Source organism: Delphinapterus leucas, chromosome 1 (genome assembly GCF_059928025.1).
Source record: "Delphinapterus leucas isolate spDelLeu-1000000601 "Yukka" chromosome 1, BTC_Dleu_Yukka2, whole genome shotgun sequence".
NCBI lineage: Eukaryota > Metazoa > Chordata > Mammalia > Artiodactyla > Monodontidae > Delphinapterus > Delphinapterus leucas.
In genome coordinates, this window is record NC_143129.1 from 181,967,209 (window position 1) to 181,988,980 (window position 21,772).

Sequence of the window (21,772 nt, forward strand, 5' to 3'; positions counted from 1 at the left end):
CACAGGCTCTGGACGCGCAGGCTCAGCGGCCATGGCTCACGGGCCCAGCCACTCCGCGGCATATGGGATCTTTCCGGACCGGGGCACGAACCCGCGTCCCCTGCATCGCCAGGCGGACTCTCAACCACTGCGCCACCAGGGAAGGCCCAGATTAAATTTTAAGTGTGTCAACTCTGTAGCTGTTTCGTTTTGAGTAGCAGCAAAAATTTGAGGAAATATACTTCCAGTATTAGAATATTATCCAATTCAGCAAAGAAGCCATTCATGTCATTGACGAACTAGTGAAGTTCAATATATCTCGATTGTTTCACTTTCCACCTACTCCTTAACGTAAAAGATAATACTGGGACTTCCCTGGTGGTCCAGTGGGTAAGACTCCGCGTTCCCAATGCAGGGGACCCGGGTTTGACCCCTGTTCAGGGAACTAGATCCTTCATGCATGCTGCAACTAAGCGTTCTCATGCCGTAACTAAAGATCTCGCATGCCACAACGAGGATCCCACGAGCCGCAACTAAGACCCAGCACAGCCTAAATAAATATTTTAAAATATATATATTTTTTGTTTTATTTTATTTATTTATTTTTGGCTGCATTGGGTCTTCATTGCTGTGGGCTCTCTCTAGTTGCGGCAAGCGGGGGCCACTCTTCATTGCGGTGTGCAGGCTTCTCATTCCAGTGGCTTCTCTTGCTCTGGAGCACGGACTCTAGAGCGCAGGCTCAGTAGTTGTGGCACGCGGGCTCAGTAGTTGTGGCGCCCGGGCTTAGTTGCTCCGCAGCATGTGGGATCCTCCTGGACCAGGGCTTGAACCCATGTCCCTTGCATTGGCAGGTGGATTCTTAACCACTGTGCTACCAGGGAAGCCCATATTTTTTTTTTAAAAAAAAAGATAATATCAACCAACAGTCATGTTGGAACTACACTCATTGGTCAATGCAACCACACAGAGGCTACACAGTATCAAAGAAAGCATACTGTTAGAATCAACTGGCTATATGGAATTTATAATAAAGAGTATCGTGTATTTTATTATTATTTGTAAGTTTTGTGCTACACATTCTTCGTATTAGTGAGCGTTATAATACACATATAACATATATGGACACAGGACTGACTACATGATTTTGGTGCCCAGTGCAAAATAAAAATGCAGGACCTCTTGTTCAAAAATCATTAAGAATTTCAAGACAGAGCATTCTGACCTCACAAGTCACACATGATGAAGGAAGCCCAGTATATACATACATGCCGCCCTTCCGTCCCAGCTGGTTGTTAAACATTTACAACTCCACCACCCAGCACATACTTGCAATGTTGGCCAAACCTGAATATCCAATGCTGCCGAATCAGACAAGAGGAAGAAGCAGATATATTCAAATCCTGGCTCTACCACTTACCAACTGTATGACCCAATTCCTCTGGACATCAGATTACTCCTATACAAAGTGGGAACAATATGAACTGCCTCATTCATAGAGATGTTCAGGAACAGCAGTGACAGCATTTGCTGACTGTTCATATGTGTCATACAGTGTTTTGGGTATTTTACATGTATTAGCATTTAACCCACACAATACCACCTACCGAGGTAGGTGCATTATAATCCTTCTAGTTTTATAAATAAGGAAATAGGTACATAAGTGCTTTCTCATATAGTCAGTAAATGTTGGAGCTAAGTTTCAGATTCGGTTAGTTTTGACTCCAAGATGCTTTTAGCCACTACTCTGTAAGGTCCGCCAAAACGCCTGATAGCTTGTAAGTGCTCAATAAATATTAGTTATTATTTTAACATAATGGACAAGAAAGCTCTGTGTAAACTGAAAAGAGACCTATAAATGCACTGATTACTATTGCTATAAAACCATCTTTGATTGTTAATTAGAAAACAGGGCCATACCACGTCTTAGGGAGACAAAAACCTCATATATTGCTGGTGGAAGTAAAAATTGATACCTCCCTTACAGAGATGAATTTGACAATATCCATCGAATTACACATGCATTTACCCTCTGACCCTATAATCGCATTTTTGGTACTATTTTGTATAGCTGCCAGGGAATAAAATTATATATCTACAAAGGCATTCATTGCAGCATCATTAGTAATAGCATGAATTTGAAAATAACACGTGTCCATCAACAGAGAAATGGAAATATAAATTATGATATATCCATGTGATGGAACACTATGCAGCTATAAGAATAACAAAAGAACAAGGAAGCCTTCTATACAGTAAGAAAGAACTCTAAGATACCGTAGAATTTTTAAAAAAATAAATTTATTTATTTAATCTATTTCTTTTGGCTGCATTGGGTCTTCGTTGCTGCGCGCGGGCTTCCTCTAGTTGCGGCGAGCATGGGCTTCTCATTGCGGTGGCTTCTCTTGCTGCGGAGCACAGGTTCTAGGCACGTGGGCTTCAGTAGTTGCAACACGCGGGCTTCAGTAGCTGTGGCTCGCGGGCTCTAGAGCGCAGGCTCAGTAGCTGTGACGCACGGGCTTAGCTGCTCCGCAGCATGTGGGGTTTTTCCCGGACCAGAGCTTGAACCCATGTCCCCTGCATTGGCAGGCGGATTCTTAACCACTGCGCCACCAGGGAAGCCCAGGTATCCTAGAATTTTAAAAAGTACAGAACAGTGTATATAGCGTAACAAAAAAGGGAAATAAGAATATATATTTATATTTGTCTTTTATTTACATAGAAATGTAAAAAATGTAAAATCTAGAGATACATAAGAACTAAGAAAATAAGTAGTGAAGGGGCAGGGGTGGAGCAAGACTTATAATGATAAGCATAATTTTTAATTATTTTGAGATTTGAATAGTGAATGTATTACATATTCAAAAATGTTTAACGACTAAATATAGAGATGTTGAAAACAAGTGAAAAATATGAAATTCAGAGGAACAATTATTTCACAGAAGAATCAATGTAAAGATTCTAAATCTAAAGAAGTAGTCATGGGACTTCCCTGGCGGTCCAGTGGTTAAGGCTTCACCCTCCAATGCAGGGGGTGTGGGTTTGATCCCCTCAGGGAGCTAAGATCCCACATGCCTCATGGCCAAAAAAACCAAAACATAAAACAGAAGCAATATTGTAACAAATTCAATAAAGATTTTAAAAATGGTCCACATCAAAAAAAAAAAAAAAAAGTAGTCATAACTTCTTTTTCTCTTAAATCTGCCAAAGCGTTTTTTAGCCACAGAACACTACCAAACCTCTTTTATTTGGTAATTTAGTACTTCTGGAAACTCACACCTCTTCAACAAACACTTTTTATTTAATTAAAGTAAAAAAGTAAATGATGGTAATGTGTAAAGAAAAAATATGCCTTCCCCAAATTCCATTACATCTTAGTTGTATATTTTCCCCATGTGAACATAGACACATAAGAAACATATAAATTTTTAATAGGTTATATTATACTTACATGGTATAATTGTGAACCCTTTTCCTTCTTAGCAAATGTTCATCTACATTACGATTATTAATGGCTACCTACATTTTCCTTAATATAAATTACTATATTTTATTTAATCGGACTCCTATTGTGAGGTATTTAGGAATTTTCAGTGCTTACTATAGTAAACAGACCGTGATTTTTTAAAAAAAGAGATGTAGTCAAATTCCATTTTTGCTATTGATTTTCGAAAGGATGTTTTTAAAATGATACTACTTTGAAATTATTTGTTTACGAGCAGCTTATTTAGCTAAAACTTGTCTACGGTTTCTCGCGGATGATCTTGTGAGCTAGATAATTTTGGAAAAGTGGGGAAATCTAAAAACGCTTTCAAATGCGTATTACATTTCACAAAAGAGAAATCACGGATGCACAAGTAGCGCTAGTCCGAAAATTCCACTTCTTTTGCTCCAGTGATTACAAGGCGCTGGCATCGCTCACACTCTGGTCTCGAAAATTAAATCCGGCGGGGTCGCGAACCTCCGCCTACCGCCTCGTGGTTCCATTCCACGGTACCCAGACAGCGGAAGGCGCACCTCCACGGCCCAGGTGCGGAGGGGAATTATAGTAGCGATGCACCGGATGTGTGCGTGGAAGTGACTGAAGTCAACTCACGACCGATTGGTTCTCCCGAGTGGACCTAAGCCTCCTTTCGCCTGCCACTGGCCACGGGGTTTGTCTATTTGAACAGTCCCCGCCCCCTTGAGAAGCCGGGTCCCGAAGCCTCACTTCTCCTTAATGACTATTGGCCGGTGTTCCAGTCCATCTTCTTCTTACGCCCGTCGATTGGTCCTTAGGGCTGGGAGCCCGCCTTCCCTCCCGCCCGGCTTAGAGGACAGCGGGGAAGGCGGGTGGTGGGGACGGGGGCCTGAAGCTGCGGTACTGGCGCTGGCGGCGGCAGTTGAGGCCTTCGCCGAAGCCGCGCGGTGAGTCTGGGACCTGGCACCGACCCCTCCAAGGCGGCGGAATTTCCAGACCCACGGTCAACCTGGTCCGTGGGGGGACCCCGGGATGTCGTCCGTCTGGGAGTGGGGTCCCCTCAGTACTGGCCCCCACGGAGTTGGGCGCCGCCTGAGCCCTGGACCCGCACCCCCGAGGCAACGCCCACCTCCTCCCGAACCCGCAGGAAACCCCCGAACCCTTTAGCCTGCTGTGCGTCTCTGGCGCCACGAAGGCCGGCCCATCAGCTCCTGTATTGCTGGGGCGCCTTTGGGTCTCCTTGCCCATCAGTCACCCCTTCTTCAGAGCCCCCTACAAATTGTCCTCAAAGAGGACCAACGTCAGTGTCAGCCCCTTGCGGTCCACCGTGGAGGCCTCTCAGGGACCCATTCCCTGGAGGTGAGCTCGGTTCCATCCGAGCTTCCCCCGCCCCCACCTGACTTTTAACTTCTGTAAGCCCTTGCCAAGACCCTTCGGATTTAACTTCTAGTATTTTAATTGAATTCTCCCTGGAGCAGATGGCCTGTGGGCCTTAGACCTTATTAAGATATGCTGGTTCCTTCCTGAGACTGGAAATCCCTTGCTAGCCTCCATCCCCCAGACAAGCGCACACACTCTGTGGTTTTCTCTTCTGGAGTCCTTGGGTTTCCTCTCCCCTGAAGGCTGACACTTCCTTCTGCACTCTTCTCGGCACTGGAGTATTTAAAAGCTTTTCAGAGCCAATTATTCCCTGTTTTTTTCTCTGCATTTCACAAATTCTTTGAAAAATAAGAAATTTTGAAAATTTGATTTTCTGATATAATCCGGACATACCTAGGAAAGGTGCATATGTTACTGTCATAGCAGTCTGCCAGAGCGGTATCGTGGCCACTTTATTGTGGTCGTCTGATTATTTGTATTTCCCCCTAGACTGTAAGCTTATTGAGGGAAGGGACAGGACATAACTGAGGAATGAATGAGTGATCTGAGAAACGAATCAGTCTCTTTTAGAGCACATTCCAAGTCCTAATGTTCTATAGAACTGCGCTGTCCTATACAATAACCATCAGCCACATGTGGCTTAGAGCACTTGAAATGTGATTGGTCCAAGTTGAGATTGCCCTAAGTGTAAAATGCACACTAGATTTTGGAGACTCAGTACAAAAAAGAGAATAGAAAAATATATCAATAATTTTTATATTGATAACATGTTGAAATGATATTTGGGATGTACTGGATTAAATAAAATGTATTAATTTTGCCTGTTTCTTTTACCTTTTCGATATGGCTACAAGGAAATTTAAAGTTATTTTTACATTTGTGGCTTGTATTTCTATTGGGCAGTGCTGCTACAGAATAATAATCAATTTCCCTCTTTAAATTGAACTCCTGGAGGAGAAGGACAGTCTTAGGCATGCTTTATTTTCTCTCTACCTCCCCACCTCTAGTACCTGACTCTGTGCCATGTACGTAGTAGTCATAATGATAATCATAGCTAACAACTATTCAGAACTCACTGTGCGCCTGGCACTATTTTAAGCACTTTTTAACTGTTTAACTGTTTAGTGTGTTAACTCATTTAATCCTTACATCAATCCTATGAGTTAGGTGCTGTTATCCTCTTATTACAGTTTAGGAAACTGAGACATCTTAAGTATCTTTCCTCAAGGTATATAACTTTGGACTCTGGATTCACACCCAGGTATCTGGCAGCACAACCCATAATTTGACCCTCTCTCCTATGCTGCCTCTTTTAAACATCAGTCATTGTTGAGTGAATCAAGTCTCTCTGCATGTTTTTTAGTGAGGTATCCCAACCATTTTAGGATCCCCAGCCTGACGTGGATAGGGTGAAGATCTGTGTTGAGGAGCTGGGGCCATAAATGAGTTCATCGCCATGGTTTGTTATTCAGAATATTAAAGGAAGCTTCTCTCCGAAGAACCTCAGGGCAAGATGCTTGGAACCGGCCCTGCAGCCGCTGCCACAGCTACCACCGCATCCAGCAATGTGAGCGTCCTGCAGCAGTTTGCCTGTGGCCTGAAGAGCCGGAATGAGGAGACCAGGGCCAAAGCCGCCAAGGAGCTCCAGCACTATGTCACCATGGAGCTCCGAGAGGTTGGGATTGCTGTGGTTCGGGGCCGTTCATCATGGAGTGTTGGGGTGACATATACCACCCCTGGTTTAGATGCCTCTTGACAGCTAAGTGAGGATTCGGAAAATGCAGAGATTCCATTTTAGAAAGGCACCGATTTCTCACGTCTGTAGAATGGGCAGGTTCCTTTGCAGTTACACATTTCTGTGGCATTTCCTATGTTGTGATATTTTAGGAGTCGGCTGCTTCTTTTCATTTTTTTTCTTTTTCATGCCACATTCCAGACCTTCCACTCTTTCTGCCTGATAACAGTGGTTGGGATGGGTTTGACGAGTTGGTTGTTTGGGGCTTGCTTGCTTTCTTTTTTTTCCCCTTAATTTTTATTTATTTATTTATTTTTATTTTTGGCTGTGTTGTGTCTTCATTGCTGTGCGCGGGCTTTCTCTAGTTGCGTTGAGCGGGGGCTGCTCTTCCTTGCAACGCGGGGGCTTCTCATTGCTGTGGCTTCTCTTGTTGCGGAGCTCGGGGTCTAGGCACGCAGGCTCAGTAGTTGTGGCTCGCGGGCTTAGTTGCTTCGTGGCATGTGGGATCTTCCCGGGCCAGGGCTCGAACCCATGTCCCCTGCATTGGCAGGCGGATTCTTAACCACTGTGCCACCAGGGAAGTCCTGGGGCTTTCTAAATAGCGACCAGACTTGAGGTCAGGGACAATGTCTTGTTTATTCTTATACCCTTGGTACTAGGTAGAATCTAGGACGGGACATGTCCTGCAAAGGAGTAGATACTCGATAAGTATTTGTTAAATACACCGATGAATTGCTCTTCAGTTTAAAACTATAGAAATAGGCAGTAGCCATGTCATCTTTGGCTGGAACTGTACCTCCTGGCTGCCTCTCGGGTCCTAGTCTTTGGAAGCCACCCCACCACTAGGGAGACATTATAAACTGTTCTGAGCACATCTTCTTTTGTAGATGAGTCAAGAAGAGTCTACTCGCTTCTATGATCAGCTGAACCATCACATTTTTGAACTGGTTTCCAGCTCAGATGCCAATGAGAGGAAAGGTGGCATCTTGGCCATAGGTAAGGACAGAGTTTCTGGTAAGGTGAGAACTGGGAATAAAGGACTCTTCAGCTTTGTGTCTACTGCACCCTGGGTCTGCTTCTTACTGGACACTTAGTTCACATTTGTTTAATGAATTTTAAGGAGGCTTGTGGCTTTCAGTGTACTTATCCAGCTGTTAATTCTAGCCCATAATTTGTTCACATTTGTTTAATGAATTTAGTTCACATTTGTTTAATGAATTTTAAGGAGGCTTGTGGCTTTCAGTGTACTTATCCAGCTGTTAATTCTAGCAATAGTCCTGGGACATCGACAAAGCAGGTTTTTTCAGATATGGAATCTCAGAACTGTTAAGCGACTTTTCTAGGGCCAGTGTGCCCGAACTGAAACTAGAAGCCTGCTTTCTTTCCACTGCAAAAATGCAGGCTCTGGTTTCTCTGTAGAGCAAAGTTTGGCATAGTGGGGCTTACGAATAGAAAAGTAGAGTTGGGGTGCAGTGAATGAAAGGCAGGTAATTTTCAACCTCCAGGGGCTGGTCTTCCATCCTGTGAACTATTATTCAGACCCAGTTTGTTTTCCTTTTCTTCTTGAGAAAACAAATTATGTATACTAAAATGAGGTTATTTTGCTTTATATAAGTAGTTCTGGCACAAATATGAAATCTGTTGGTTAAGATGAAAATTATTTGCATCCTTACTGTCTGGAAATTGCAGTCTGCTCTTAAAGTAAAAGGAGGGGGTCACTGGCTAGCTTTCCTCTGAAGGCAGCATACTTTCCTGGACAGCATGTACCCTTCCTCACCTTTTGCTTTCCTCTCTTTTCCAGCCAGCCTCATAGGAGTGGAAGGTGGGAATGCCACCCGAATCGGAAGATTTGCTAACTACCTTCGGAACCTCCTCCCCTCCAATGACCCAGTTGTCATGGAAATGGCATCCAAGGCCATCGGTCGCCTCGCCATGGCAGGGGACACGTTTACCGCTGAGTATGTGGAGTTTGAGGTGAAGCGAGCCTTGGAATGGCTGGGTGCTGACCGCAACGAGGGCCGGAGACATGCGGCTGTGAGTGCGTGGCGAGTGGTGGCTCCACGTCGGGGTCCTTCACACGATGTGCTCAGGTCCCTGAAAGGCAAAGAATGAGAGGGGACGCTCCAGGCAAAGGCACTGGGCTTCTTGGTGGCCTTCGGTTCTGTCCTGAATCCCTTTCTCTCTTCACCCTGAGCTCTGTACCTGAAGAGGAGGCTTAACGTTCTCTTTTGTTGCTTGAGAGGCAGCCCTCTGTGCAGTGCTTATCCTGAACTCCAGTTTTCCAGAATCAAAAATGCCTCCCAGGCAGAAGGCACCCCCTCAGCTGTAGGCAAGAGAAGAAGCCACAAGCCAAGAGGCTTACAAAGCCCCAGACAACCGTGCTATCTGTAGGATCCCTCTGTCAAGGTCCCTCCATATCCTGTGGGAAAATGGGAGTACTGGGCTGAAGAGAGGAGCCGGGGAGGGACTCACTCCCCGTGCTGGGAGAGTTGACCTGCCTTCTCCCAGGCCTTTTTTGGTCATTTATTGATCGGTCGGTATGTAGTCCAGACTTCCTCTTTCCCGTTGGCTATTCTTCAATTGAGGAAGTGGTGGCTTCTTACCATCTTCTTCTAGACGCACATACTCATTGCTTTCTGAGGCTCATCCCTGAAAGAGGCTGGTTTGATGGGCTAGGAATCCAGGCTGTGAGATGGGGGAGAGTCTGTCCTTAAGAGAGAGAATCTAGGAATGAATGTGATGGGGATCAGAAGCTTCAGTTGGATCCTTTCCAGTCGGTTCCCTCTTTCGGGGACAGCACCACAAGGAGGGAGCCGGCCTGGGTGAGGGGCCTACCCATGGACCCTGGTGCTACTTCCTCACTCTGTAACTTGGGGCAGCCTCTGAACCTTCAGTTTTTCCAGGGTCAGATGAAAATAGTAGCAAGATTAAATATTAAACAGGATTATTCATTCATTCAATACAATGTTTATTGAATGCCTGCTGTATTTCGGGCGCATTCTAGGCTATCAGTAGAGCGGTGTACAAAGCATTAAACACGTCTGCCCTTTCAGAACTTGTGTACTAACGTTACAAGCATTCTGCTTCTAAACACCCTAGGATAATGAACACTGAGATGTTTGATCAATTTCACTCTCCTTCCTAGGTCCCCAGAATTTCTGAGCTAGAAGAGTGGGCAAGTGTGCTCTTTTGCTAGTGTATGTAGGCTCTAGGATGACAGGAGGCTGTGTTCCTGAGAGAACAAGACTCTGACCCAGATGAAAGTTCTCTGTGCCTTTTCTCCCAGGTCCTGGTTCTTCGTGAGCTGGCCATCAGCGTCCCCACCTTCTTCTTCCAGCAAGTGCAGCCCTTCTTTGACAATATTTTTGTGGCCGTGTGGGACCCCAAACAGGCCATCCGTGAGGGAGCTGTTGCTGCCCTTCGTGCCTGTCTGATCCTCACCACCCAGCGGGAGCCAAAGGAGATGCAGAAGCCACAGTGGTACAGGGTGAGGAGATGGTTCCATTCCAACCTCCAGCAAAGCACGTTTGCGTAGAGTATCATCGGGCCTACAGGGCAGCAGCAGGCCCCTTGCCAAAGAGCAAGTATCCTGTCTGCTTTGGTCTCCCATGGTTTTTTAAGCGCAGTATGAATCAGTAGTTATTTTATTGTTTTTCACAAAAGCAAAGATTTATCAATAGCCACACCATTGCTTTATGTACCACTAAGAGTGAGACTATAGTGCCAGTTAAACTGACTGCCTTCTTATCAACAATTATAAGACATCTTTTTTCAGAGGTGTTAAAATATAGAAATATGGGCGTCTCTGGAGAGATGCCAGTGTTCCTGTAGTATCGAGAGTCCTGTGCTGACTGCCGCTGCCAAGTGAACCTGCTAAGGACCCCTGTCCTACAAAAAGAGCCCTGAACATGGGAACCTGGGATTGGAGACCTGGGTTCTCGTCTTGGCCGCTCTGTGACCTTGGACAAGTCACTTAGCTTCTTTGAGCCTCTTGTTTTTTCTCTATTAAATAGGGGCGGTAGTGGTGTCTCCCTCGTGGTATTGTTGTGAGAGTTGAAGCTAAATGAAACGAGAGAGCTCAATGAGTTGGGATTGTTGGTGACACTGGCACGAGGCCCTTAGCAGGCACGGTAACCTCAGAACCCCCCATATAGATGGGTGGGGCTGCTTTCTAACTCTGGACGTTGGGTAGTTTAGGCATATTCTGTATCTCTCCGTAGCACACGTTTGAGGAAGCAGAGAAGGGGTTTGATGAGACCTTGGCCAAGGAGAAGGGCATGAATCGCGATGATCGGATCCACGGAGCCTTACTGATCCTCAACGAGCTGGTTCGCATCAGCAGCATGGAGGGAGAGGTGAGAAGCGCGTCTGAGGGTGTCCAGTCTTCTCACGTGCCATTCTGGGAGCGAGACGAGGCGAGATCCCTGTCCTCAAAGAGCTGACGTTTTGTTGGGGGAGCAGGCAATAGACAAATAAATAGGAACATTTCAGGTAGCAGCAAGTTCTGCGAGGAAATGGGGTGGTGGGTAACGGGGGTGCGGGTGACTCCCTCCCTGAGGTTGGTGCCGTTTGAGCTGAGACCGCATGACATGGAGGAGCCAGCCTTGCAGCGGGCAGGGAGGGGGTGCTCCAGGCAGAGACTTAGAGGTGGAAGAGCGTTTGATAAGTTCAGGCGAGAAGGGAAGTGTGGCTGGTGCACGGTGAGCAAGGGAGAGGGTGGGAGGGGCCGCACTGGGGGCCTCACAGCTCATGGCCCCTACTGGCTCCCGTTCTCCTCACAGGGCTGTGTCCACAGGATGACATGATGGCATCCATCTTTAACAGTCATTGGCTACTTGTGGGGAAGAGCTTGTGGAGAGGCAGGAAGGGAAGCAGGGAGGTGAGCTAGGAGGTGTGCTGGCTCAAGAAGCAGCTGCAAAGGTGGGTTTAAAAGTGCAAGGACTGTATTAGGGAAATAAGCTTTGAGAGAAAATGCGCAGGGAGCTGGGAGAGGCTGGGAGAACCATCAGGCCTCAGTGCGGATCTGACCCTGAGAGAACAAGAGCGGGAGGAAAAGTTGGATGGAAGCACCCTAGTCTGCTGTGCGGAGCCATCACAGGGTCCTCAGGCCAGAGCTGGCCGTCAAGAGGAGGCCCACCGTAGCCTTCCTACTGTGTTCGTCATCGGCTAGAAGCAGCTCACAGAAAGTGTGGCCTTGGCACAGACATGGCCATGGATTTCAGAGTAGCGGCTGGGGCCCTGGGTCGGTTACTCTCCTGGTAGCTGGAGGTCCTATTCTCACGGCTGCCCCAGGAGGCGATTGCAGTCACCTGGGCGAGCAGCGGCGGTGGCTTCGACTGGCACTGGCAGTGTAGACACAAAAGTAGATTCAGGGTCAGTCCACTGACACCAGATTCAGGGTATATCTGGGAGGTAGAGCCCCACCTGTGAGTCTTCCTGTGGGGAGCTGGGTAGTGTGGACTTTCCCCCCAGGGCTTCCTGCTTTCGTAGACCCAGCGATCATTTGGTGATGGCTGTGCCCTAGGTGTGGGAGCAGCGTGTGCTGCAGCGAGTCTGGCTTTGGATCCCCGCTCCTCTATACTGTGTGACTTGGGTAAATTACTTTCCCTCCGTATTTTCCTCAGATTTAATGGGGATCTTATCCACCTCATTGGGCTTCTGTGAGGTTTCTAAATGTGTGTGAGGCGCTTAGCACAGCACCTGATGCCTAGTGGGCATTCCGTAAATGGCCACCCTCAGGGTTTTCCCCACCCAAGTATAATGTGGTACTTTCCACTGCGCCCCACACAGCTCTGGGGTCTTTGTTTTCTTCCAGTAAAACAGGGCAATATCACCTAACTGATAGGTTTAAATGAAATAGTACTTGTGATGGTGCTTTGTAAATTATAAAGAACTATCCAAATGTAAGGTGTTAACAATTTCACAACTTTTTCATTCATTCAACAAATATTAATTGAGCACCTACTATGGGCCAGCTATACCGTGTCCTAAGAGCTAGAAGAATAAGGCAGCAGTGAATAAAACAGTACATTCTAGCAAGGGGAGGCAGACAATACATAAATAAGTAAAAATACATAGTGTAGCGTATGGTGATAAATGCTGTGGAGAAAAGTAGGGCAGGGAAAAGGAATAGGGGATACTAGCATGGATCAGGGATTACATTTTAAAATATGATGATGTTTGGGCACAGCCATGAAGGAGGTAAGAAAAAAGCCATACAAACCTCTGGGGATGAGCTTTCTTCCAGACCGCTGGTCCTGGAAGCAGGAGGCCCCGTGTCAGGAGCGTGCTGCTTTATGAAGGGAGCAAGATTGCTGCTGTGACTGAGCTGAGTGAGAGGAGCTGGGAGATGGGGTTGGGGGAATACCTGGGGCAGGGAGGGGGCTCGTCACCTAGGGTCTCAGACGCCCCTGTACAGACTGTTGGGAATGGATTACGGGAGGGGCCAGGGCTGAGGCCAGGAGTCTAGTCGGGGGAACTGCAGCATCTCAGCAGTAGTGGGAGCTGTCGGGGTACAAGGGATTTGGAGGTCGATAGGAGAGAAAGAAGGGTCAAGGTTTGGGACCTGAGCAACTAGAAGGGTAGAGTTGCCATCTACTGAGATGGGAGGAACAGGTCTGGGGTAGAAGGTCAGGAGTTTGCTTTTGAGCGTGTTAAGTTTCAGATGCGTGTTGGGCGTCTGAGCGGAGTTATTGAGTGGCTCTGGGGAGAGATCTGAGCGAGAGAGACAGATTGGGGAGGTCACTGGCATATAGATGTTATTTCCAGTCGTGAGACTGGATGAGGACCCCCGGGGAACTAGGGTAGTTGGAGGAGAGATGGGGGCTGAGAACCTGAGGTCGGGAGATGAGGACGAACCAAGGGAGACCAAGAAGGAGCAGCAGCAGGGGTGGGGGTGGGGCGCCAGCAAAGCTCAGGGTCCAAGGAGCCAAGGGAAGAAGGGGTTTCAAGGAGGAGGAAACACTAAGTTGGATCAGGTGCTGCAGACTATTCAGTTTAGCAGCCTAAGAGTCCTGGTGACCTTGACAAGAACAGTGGATAAGACTTTCTGAAAAATGAAAATATCTGTGGAAAGAGTTAGAAGTTTGGAAATTAATTGGTTTGTATCTTTCTCAATTTGGAAAGCTGGAGAATGAGTTATAAGCAGCCCTTTGAGTAGGTGAGAGATGGGGGTTCTCAGCCAGTCAGTGTACTCCATGCCCCGTATGGAGTTCCTAGGACTCTGAGAACATTAACTTGCCTGAGTTGTCTCTACCTGCATTTCTGGTGAGAAGAGGGAGAGCAGAACGTCCTTAGCAGGATGCTGGCTTGGGGCTGCCCCTCACCCTCTCAGGAGGCTCCGTTGCTAGATCCTAGGTCTGTTGTCACAGCCATCTGCAAGTCAAGTTTCCCAAACCAAGGGTGGGGTAGGGGGTTCTTGAGGGCCAGACCCCTGCTGCTTCTTCATTGTTCAGTAGGTGGTGCTCTTCTGCCTAAATTAGAACAGATTCAGGCCCCCTGGAAGGTTCTGGGGAAATCGATCCTAGAGATGAAGAGTGGCCGCCGCCCACTGTGGGAAGAGTTGCATTTCAGGGTTGGGCTCGTGTTGCCGGCAGACTCCCTGGTGCCTAGGCAAATGCCACTTGTAAGTAAAGGTGACTCTTCCCCCATGTATATAGCGCCTGAGAGAAGAAATGGAAGAAATCACACAGCAGCAATTGGTACATGACAAGTACTGCAAGGATCTCATGGGCTTCGGAACGAAACCTCGTCACATCACCCCCTTCACCAGTTTCCAGGCCATGCAGCCCCAGCAGTCAAACGCCTTGGTGGGACTGCTGGGGTACAGCTCTCACCAAGGCCTCATGGGCTTCGGGGCTTCCCCCAGCCCAGCGAAGTCCACCCTGGTGGAGAGTCGCTGCTGCAGAGACTTGATGGAGGAGAAATTTGATCAGGTCAGTGGCAGGAGGTCCGCTCCCTCTTCTCCCAAGCTCCACGCCTCCCTTTCCTTTGCCAACCCTGTGTCCTTCCTGTCTCAGGTGTGCCAGTGGGTGCTGAAGTGCAGGAATAGCAAGAACTCGCTGATCCAAATGACAATCCTGAATTTATTGCCCCGCTTGGCTGCCTTCCGACCTTCTGCCTTCACAGGTGAGGATGTCCGTGGACGTGTCATGTCATTACCCATTCAGGGGTAATTAAACAGAGAAGACGAGATGCCAGAAAGCTATGTCTGCTTCTCATTTGAAGCAGTGCCTGCTGAGGGGCTAGTCTCTGGTCTCTTCCCTCTATCCAGCTTCAGGGGCATCTAGTTCAGGTTTTTTGTAAACGTCTGAGGCAGCAAACGCAGGAACAATGCGAACGTGCAGGCAGAGAGGCACTTCTAGAGCCAGGCGAGTTCTCGTGTGTGGAAGCCAACACACTCGTGAATGGACTTCTCAGGGACCACAGGAAGGGCAGTTTCGGTTTCAGTGGTGTGCAGCATCCAGTCTGTGGGGCAGGGAGGATCCGGGGACAGTCCTGTGTCTGCTCCTGAGGTGGGCACCGGGCTGCCCCCCCCTCACAAGGAGGAAGGACTGGATGCTTCAGAGGCTGGTTTCACGGGTAATAGACTGGGTTCCCGAATTCCTGAATTCTTCTTGCCCTGTTCCCACTGGGCGGTGTGAATTCCTGGCTCCTGAAGCTGGCCCAGCTCAGACACTGGCTTCTCCCTGAGGCATTGCTGGGTCACTCTAGCTAGAAACGTGCTTTTCCTCTTCCGTTACAACCCCCAGCTGTGGAAAGGCTTTGGCGTCATCAGACCTGGGGTGAATCTTGCCTCTGTTCTTAACTGTGAGGTTTGGGGCAGGTTATTTGACCTTCCTGGGCCTCCACTTCCTGACTTGTCAAATTAGAATGACAGTCCTTGCCTCATGAGATGAGCTGCTTTAATGTCTAGGCACCTGTCTAAGTGCCTGACACAGAGTAAGGTCCAAGAAATAGAAACCGTTATTGTTGCTGCTTCCCCTAGCTATTTTAAAGCCATTTTAGAAACAAGATAAAGGTAAAAATTATAATAATACTCCAGTTGCCTGTTCATACTTAGTGTCCTTGTCTCACCTCCCTCCTTGCTGAGTGTAGAGACCCCGGACCTACATCTCTTTCCTCTTCACTATGGTGCATGCTTAATAAGCGTTCAGGACCCAGTGAGAGGCAGGATGGGAAATGAAAGGCCGGCCTGACCCTCAGCAGATGCTGTTCCCTAGCACAGACTCATTTCACACCACCCAGCTCAGATGAAAGCAGAGAAATACAGCCGGTGAGGTGTTAAATGTGCTGGGTGTGAGAATAGGTGTTAAGAGAGGATGAGGCCATTAGCCACATAAAATCACTGAACCAGAGAGAAAGGATATAATGAGAATCACCCATATTTTTTCAGTTTTCCATTCTTCTCACCTGGTACCCAGCAGCTTTTCTCTTTTTTAATGAACAGACATGCCCCTATTCAGTAGAGCTTTAAATGATCTTGGTTTGAAAGTCTGTGGCTCAAAAGAGAATAATAACTAGGCCAAATTTGATCAAAGTCTGGCATGCTGTAGAGGTGGTTACCTTAGTAAGTTCAAAAGACGGCCTAGCAGCAGGATACAAAGGCTCAGAGGGACCCCTAGGTTTGTTCTTTTGATGTGAGTTTTTGTTGTTTTATTAAATAATGTACTAAAATACGTTCTGGAAATTCAGCCTGGGCAGCCTCCGTAAGTACAGTCTCATTGGGAAAGCGCCACTTTTTTAAAGTTTGCAGTTTGGAAGTCATTGCTTGCACTTCCTGATGATGCAAGCTTTGGGAATATCAAAAATACTCCCCCTAGGATTGGGCTGGAATCTCAAGCAATGTCAGATTCCTAATCTCTTGGGGTGCTAAGTCTGGAAAAGGAAGTTACCTTCTTGATTTAAGCTCATTTCCTGCTGAAACACTGTCCTGCTCTGCAAAGGTCCCATTTTTCTCGTTGGTGCGCTCTGGTTTGAGAGTTGTATCACCTTGGTCTCTGACTGTTTTCAAGCTCCAGCATGCTTCAACGGCATTTGACCGTGAGCTGTGAGAGAAGACATTTCTCGATAGCATAAATGCAGTGATGTATGTATGCTGTTTGGGAGTCTAGTTCACTGTCTTCTAATTGTGGTCCTGGTGGCCTTGAACACCCCTCACTTTCTACTGGATGCGTGGTCTTGCTTGTATGTGCTGCTGGTGCACGGACTTGAGGCCAGAAAGATGGAAGAGAAGAAATGGAAGAGGGGCAAGAGGCAGGAAATAGCAGCCTTCTGAGGAGTCGTAGCACCTTAGCTTAAACTGCCCAAGAATCGCCTACCCATGCACACTGGCTTATGTAAACTTAATGAAAACACACATGTGGCTTTCCAAATTACAGACTAAATCTTGTTCTATTAAATATAACTGTAACAGAAGTCTCTAGGTGATAGCAAAGTGATTTCTAGGCCTACGCTGAGTGGAATAGCCTGTTTATTACAAACAGTTTTCAATATTACTTTAAATTTCCAGATAATATAAAATAGCTTGGATGATCCTCTCTTTGTTTTTAACCAAGGTTTAACATATATTTCTTAAACAGAAGCATGTAATCTTTCCCTCAAAATATAATGCTAATGGGGATAATTAATGCAGTATTGTTTTGGAGACACTTTTAAGTTTTTGGTTTTTTTTTAATTAAAGGAAAAACAGCTTATATTTCTAATATTTCTAAAAGCTGTATCAGAGGAGTGATTATCAAGCAAAGAGTTTGGTTAGTGCATTCTCTAAATTCTTCTTAATATCTTTCCAACAGGCTTTCTTAATTTATTCTTAAATTTAAGTGTTTTATAGGAACTTTGACCTTTCATATGTAGACCACCCCTCACCTTGAGCCATATATACACTTTGTCGTTTCTGTGCTCAGATACCCAGTATCTCCAAGATACCATGAACCATGTCCTAAGCTGTGTCAAGAAGGAGAAGGAACGGACAGCAGCCTTCCAAGCCCTGGGGCTACTTTCTGTGGCTGTGAGGTCTGAGTTTAAGGTCTATTTACCTCGTGTGCTGGACATCATCCGAGCAGCCCTGCCTCCTAAGGACTTTGCCCATAAGTAAGCATCTCTGTTATGATTTCACCTTTCACCCCATTTGGTTGGAGAGGGAGGATGCTGCATCCCAATTTCCGTGGAGCTGAAGCCTGTTCTCTGCGTCATTAACCAGCAAATCATATAATGAATAGCCCTTCTTCAGTTGAGTTCCAGCCTTTCCCAAATGAAGTGACATGGATGTAAATATTTGGGGAGGTTGAATACCTGTTCATACCAATACATGTTAGATACCAGTGCTGTTCTCAATATTATTTACTGGGAATCTCCTAGTTTTGTTCTTTTCTCTGGCTTTCATAGGTCTGATTTTGATAACAACTAAAGCGAGGGTTCCTAGACTGGAACTGAGGGGACCTAACGGTCACCTTTTTCTTTATCACTGAAGTTGGATACATTATCCTACCTCTTGAAACGTCCCAGTGAATAAAATATGAGAAAGACCTTCAGCACCCTGCAAGGTGGCGAGGCTAGGGTATCTTCTCCAAGTCTTAGAGGGTCAGTGTTAATTAGAATTGTGTCTTCATAGTTCCCTGTGTTAGTAGCGAGGATTGTGCTGGTGAATTAATAAGCCTCGCCCATTTCAAGCCCAGCATTCTCCTCATAGGGAGAATTTCTTCTCATATGATGGCTGTGCCCTGCACTCGTGGTCCCTGATGTGCACGTTGTTCAGTTTGCTTCCTAAATAGGGACCTTGGCCAGCACCACACTAACCCACATGGTGCCTTTTGTGTGAATTCTGAAGTGGGGCCCCTTCCTCAAGAGACTTTACTGCCATCTGCTGGTCATTTGTTGTAAATATACAAGTCTGCAGTGACTACAGTGTGATGGGCCCCTAGACTGTGCAGTAGGTAACCTGCACACCCACATGGGGTGGCCCCGCCTGGGTAACCTGCCCTCCTTGCCCCAAGGTAATTTTGAGGTAGGGTGTCACAAAATGCCGTTATGTCTAAACTAGCCACTCTTTGGTTCTCTGCAGGAGACAGAAGGCAATGCAGGTGGATGCCACGGTGTTCACCTGCATCAGCATGCTGGCCCGAGCGATGGGGCCGGGCATCCAGCAGGACATCAAGGAGCTGCTGGAGCCCATGCTGGCGGTGGGCCTGAGGTGGGTGTCGGGAACCTGAGCTGTCCCCGGCTCGGGTAGCATGAGGCTTGAGCCACAGTCCTGGGTCTGTGTTGAAAGCGAGGCATGGCTATTTACACATTAAATTGGATAGGTAAGATAGCTCACACTAAACTCATAGGCTAGTTTCAAATACAGGTTTCATCACTGTCTAGCTGGGTGATCGTAAATAAATTATTTAACTTCTCTGAGCCTCAGCTTTCTAGTCTGAAAAATGGGTACAGTAGCAGTTCCTATGGTCTAGGTTTGTCGTGGGGATTAAGTGAAAGAGTTCACGAAATAGCCACTCTTAGTACAATGCAGTCTGTATAAGAAATGCACCACTGGGAATTTCTTGGAGGTCCGGTAGTTAGGACTCAGCACTCTCTCTGCCCGGACCCGGGTTTGATTCAGTCCCTGGTTGGGGAACTAAGATCCCACAAGCCATGTGGCGTGGCCAAAAAAAAAAAAACAAAAGTGCTCCGTTAGTGTTTGCAGCTATCATTTATATTATGATGGGCAAATTGCTTAAGCTCCCTACACTTTTGTTCTCTTCATCTGTAAAATAAGGACGATGCTCTCAATCTGCTTCCCAGATTATTTATTGAGACTTGGTTTTCCATAGTGACTGAATCACAGTAAACAAGTTCTCTCAAGGCAAAACCCAGAAAATCATAGATTGTTTTGAAATATGGGATCAGGCCAAGAGAGTTTAAGATATATATTCTATTTCATTGTATCCTTTCTGCTTTAAAGACTAAGCAGGGATGGGGCCCAATCCCCTTGCTGGACAAGAAGGGCTGTTTCTTCCGAAGACCAGACCAAATGTCATATATCCAGCCCTTTACGTGACTGGTTTCCTTTCCCTCAGCCCTGCCCTCACAGCTGTGCTCTACGACCTGAGCCGTCAGATTCCACAGCTGAAAAAGGACATCCAAGATGGACTCCTGAAGATGCTGTCCCTGGTCCTTATGCACAAACCCCTCCGGCACCCAGGCATGCCCAAGGGCCTGGCCCATCAGCTGGCTTCTCCTGGCCTCACGACCCTCCCTGAGGCCAGCGATGTGGGCAGCATTACCCTTGCCCTCCGAACTCTTGGCAGTTTTGAATTTGAAGGTAAGAAATTGCGATGGTACAGATGAACCGGTTTGCAGGGCAGAAATAGAGACACAGATGTAGAGAACAAATGTATGGATACCAAGGGGGGAAAGTGGTGGGGAGGGGGGCGTGGGATGAACTGGGAGATTAGGATTGACATGTACACACTGATGTGTATAAAATAGATGACTAATAAGAACCTGCTGTATAAAAAAATAAGTAAATTAAAAAAATTTTTTTTTAAAAAACCAAGAAATTGTGGTGGCTTTTGTCAAGATAGTCAGTGATACTGGGAACCTCGAGAAAAGAATGAGGGTACCTAGAATTCCTGGATCTTGCTAGGGGTCCTGGAGACAGGGTAGCTGATTCTACAGCAGCTCATCCTTTTATAGTCTTTCCATATATGGTTAATTCCTACCGTTTGTTTCTTTGTCCCATACAAAGACAAAGGAAAATGGGGTGGGGGCAGATGGTGTTGAGGAAAAGTATGCATTGATCCAAGGAACTAATGCTGCAGAGATGGGTCCCCCTCACCTTGTCACCTTCCTTTGGCTGAGATGGTATTGAATTCTTTAAAATGTATAAGCAGGGCTTGGGGGTATTTTCATTCCAATGGCGGTGTGATTTCCAAGACTGCTGTACTGTGTAGTTCAGTTTGGAATTCTAGGCTACAGATAAACCCACGTTAATGCCTTAGGGAGATACGTTTCAGGAGAGAAAAATGGACTCTTTTGAAATTTAAGATTGTGTAGGTGGTATTGGTTAAGGCTACAGGGAAACAAACAAGTACAAAAAGCGTAGACATGCTGTCTGAATACTTATACAGCATTGCTAGTTTCCCTGTTGCAGTTCCTCCATTTACACTGATTAACACCCAGGATAATCTGTTTCTTTTCTTTTCTTTTTTTTTTTTTTTAACATCTTTATTGGAGTATAATTGCTTTACAATGGTGTGTTAGTTTCTGCTGTATAACAAAGTGAATCAGCTATACATATACATATATCCCCATATCTCCTCCCAATCTATTTCTAAGGAATAGAAAGTAGCTATATTTAAACCCAGCCTATATCAAACTCTCTTTTTGGTATTTAAATCTGGGAACTAAAATAGATGAGGTAAATTTGATCAAAAATTGTTTTACTCTCTGAGAATATAAAGGGCTGGGTCCGAATAAAACAAAATAATTCACTTTTTGAAGGAAATAAAGGATTGGGATGGAGGCAGGGAGGAAATGCCTTTTTTATGTCTCCCAGCTCCTTTTCTACCTCCCTTCTGCCTTTCTGCTCATTGGAAGATCATTTGTTACTTTTTTAAGAGAAGAGTTGGGGGTCAGTATCTTGCTGGTTGAATATCTTGTTGAAAATTAAATTAGTAGCCATGGAATGGAAATGGAATGGAAAATGCAGCTAGCGAGTTGCAGACCTACTGTCCAAAGCAGCAGTGTTTATTCTATCTTCTCTCTGCCTTTGTATCCAGGCCACTCTCTGACCCAGTTTGTCCGCCACTGTGCGGATCACTTCCTGAACAGCGAGCACAAGGAGATCCGCATGGAAGCCGCCCGCACCTGCTCCCGCCTGCTCACGCCCTCTGTCCACCTCATCAGTGGCCATGCTCACGTGGTTAGCCAGACCGCAGTGCAAGTGGTGGCGGATGTGCTCAGCAAACTGCTCGTGGTTGGGATAACAGATCCTGGTAAAGTTTGAGATGGAGGCAGTCTAAGGAAGTGTAGGTGCCTGGGGCAGTTGGAAGTAGCCAGTTTCCTTTCATGGCCTCAACAAGCTGATGTCCAGCATTTTCTCTGGCAAAGCCTTATTTCTGTAAGATAATCGGCCTTAAATTCTATTATCTTGGACTTCCCCGGTGGCGCGGGGTTAAGAATCCGCCTTCCAATACAGGGAACATGGGTTCGATCTCTGGTCCAGGAGGATCCCACAT

General features: G+C 46.5%; 1 protein-coding gene across 10 annotated transcripts in view; it reads left to right on the top strand.

Moving 5' to 3' along the window:
* Nucleotides 1-4,272: 4,272 nt before the first annotated feature.
* Nucleotides 4,273-21,772, top strand: part of MTOR (mechanistic target of rapamycin kinase) — a 117,362-nt gene continuing 99,862 nt past the window's right edge. For 3 of the 10 annotated variants that reach the window (XR_016389009.1, XR_016389010.1, XM_089901306.1), the window contains exons 1-12: nucleotides 4,273-4,383; nucleotides 6,289-6,491; nucleotides 7,439-7,547; nucleotides 8,353-8,585; nucleotides 9,838-10,038; nucleotides 10,772-10,906; nucleotides 14,210-14,485; nucleotides 14,570-14,678; nucleotides 17,456-17,642; nucleotides 18,613-18,741; nucleotides 19,610-19,854; nucleotides 21,314-21,529. Coding sequence is in view for 8 of the 10 variants with exons in the window: in XM_089901306.1 (XP_089757432.1) it covers nucleotides 6,330-6,491; nucleotides 7,439-7,547; nucleotides 8,353-8,585; nucleotides 9,838-10,038; nucleotides 10,772-10,906; nucleotides 14,210-14,485; nucleotides 14,570-14,678; nucleotides 17,456-17,642; nucleotides 18,613-18,741; nucleotides 19,610-19,854; nucleotides 21,314-21,529 (2,002 nt within the window). In the remaining 2 variants the exon portion in view is untranslated. Of the gene's footprint in view, nucleotides 4,384-6,201; nucleotides 6,492-7,438; nucleotides 7,548-8,352; nucleotides 8,586-9,837; nucleotides 10,039-10,771; nucleotides 10,907-14,209; nucleotides 14,486-14,569; nucleotides 14,679-17,455; nucleotides 17,643-18,612; nucleotides 18,742-19,609; nucleotides 19,855-21,313; nucleotides 21,530-21,772 lie in introns of all 10 variants that reach the window. The other 7 variants (XM_089901277.1, XM_089901295.1, XM_089901296.1 and 4 more) reach the window with 5 other exon arrangements.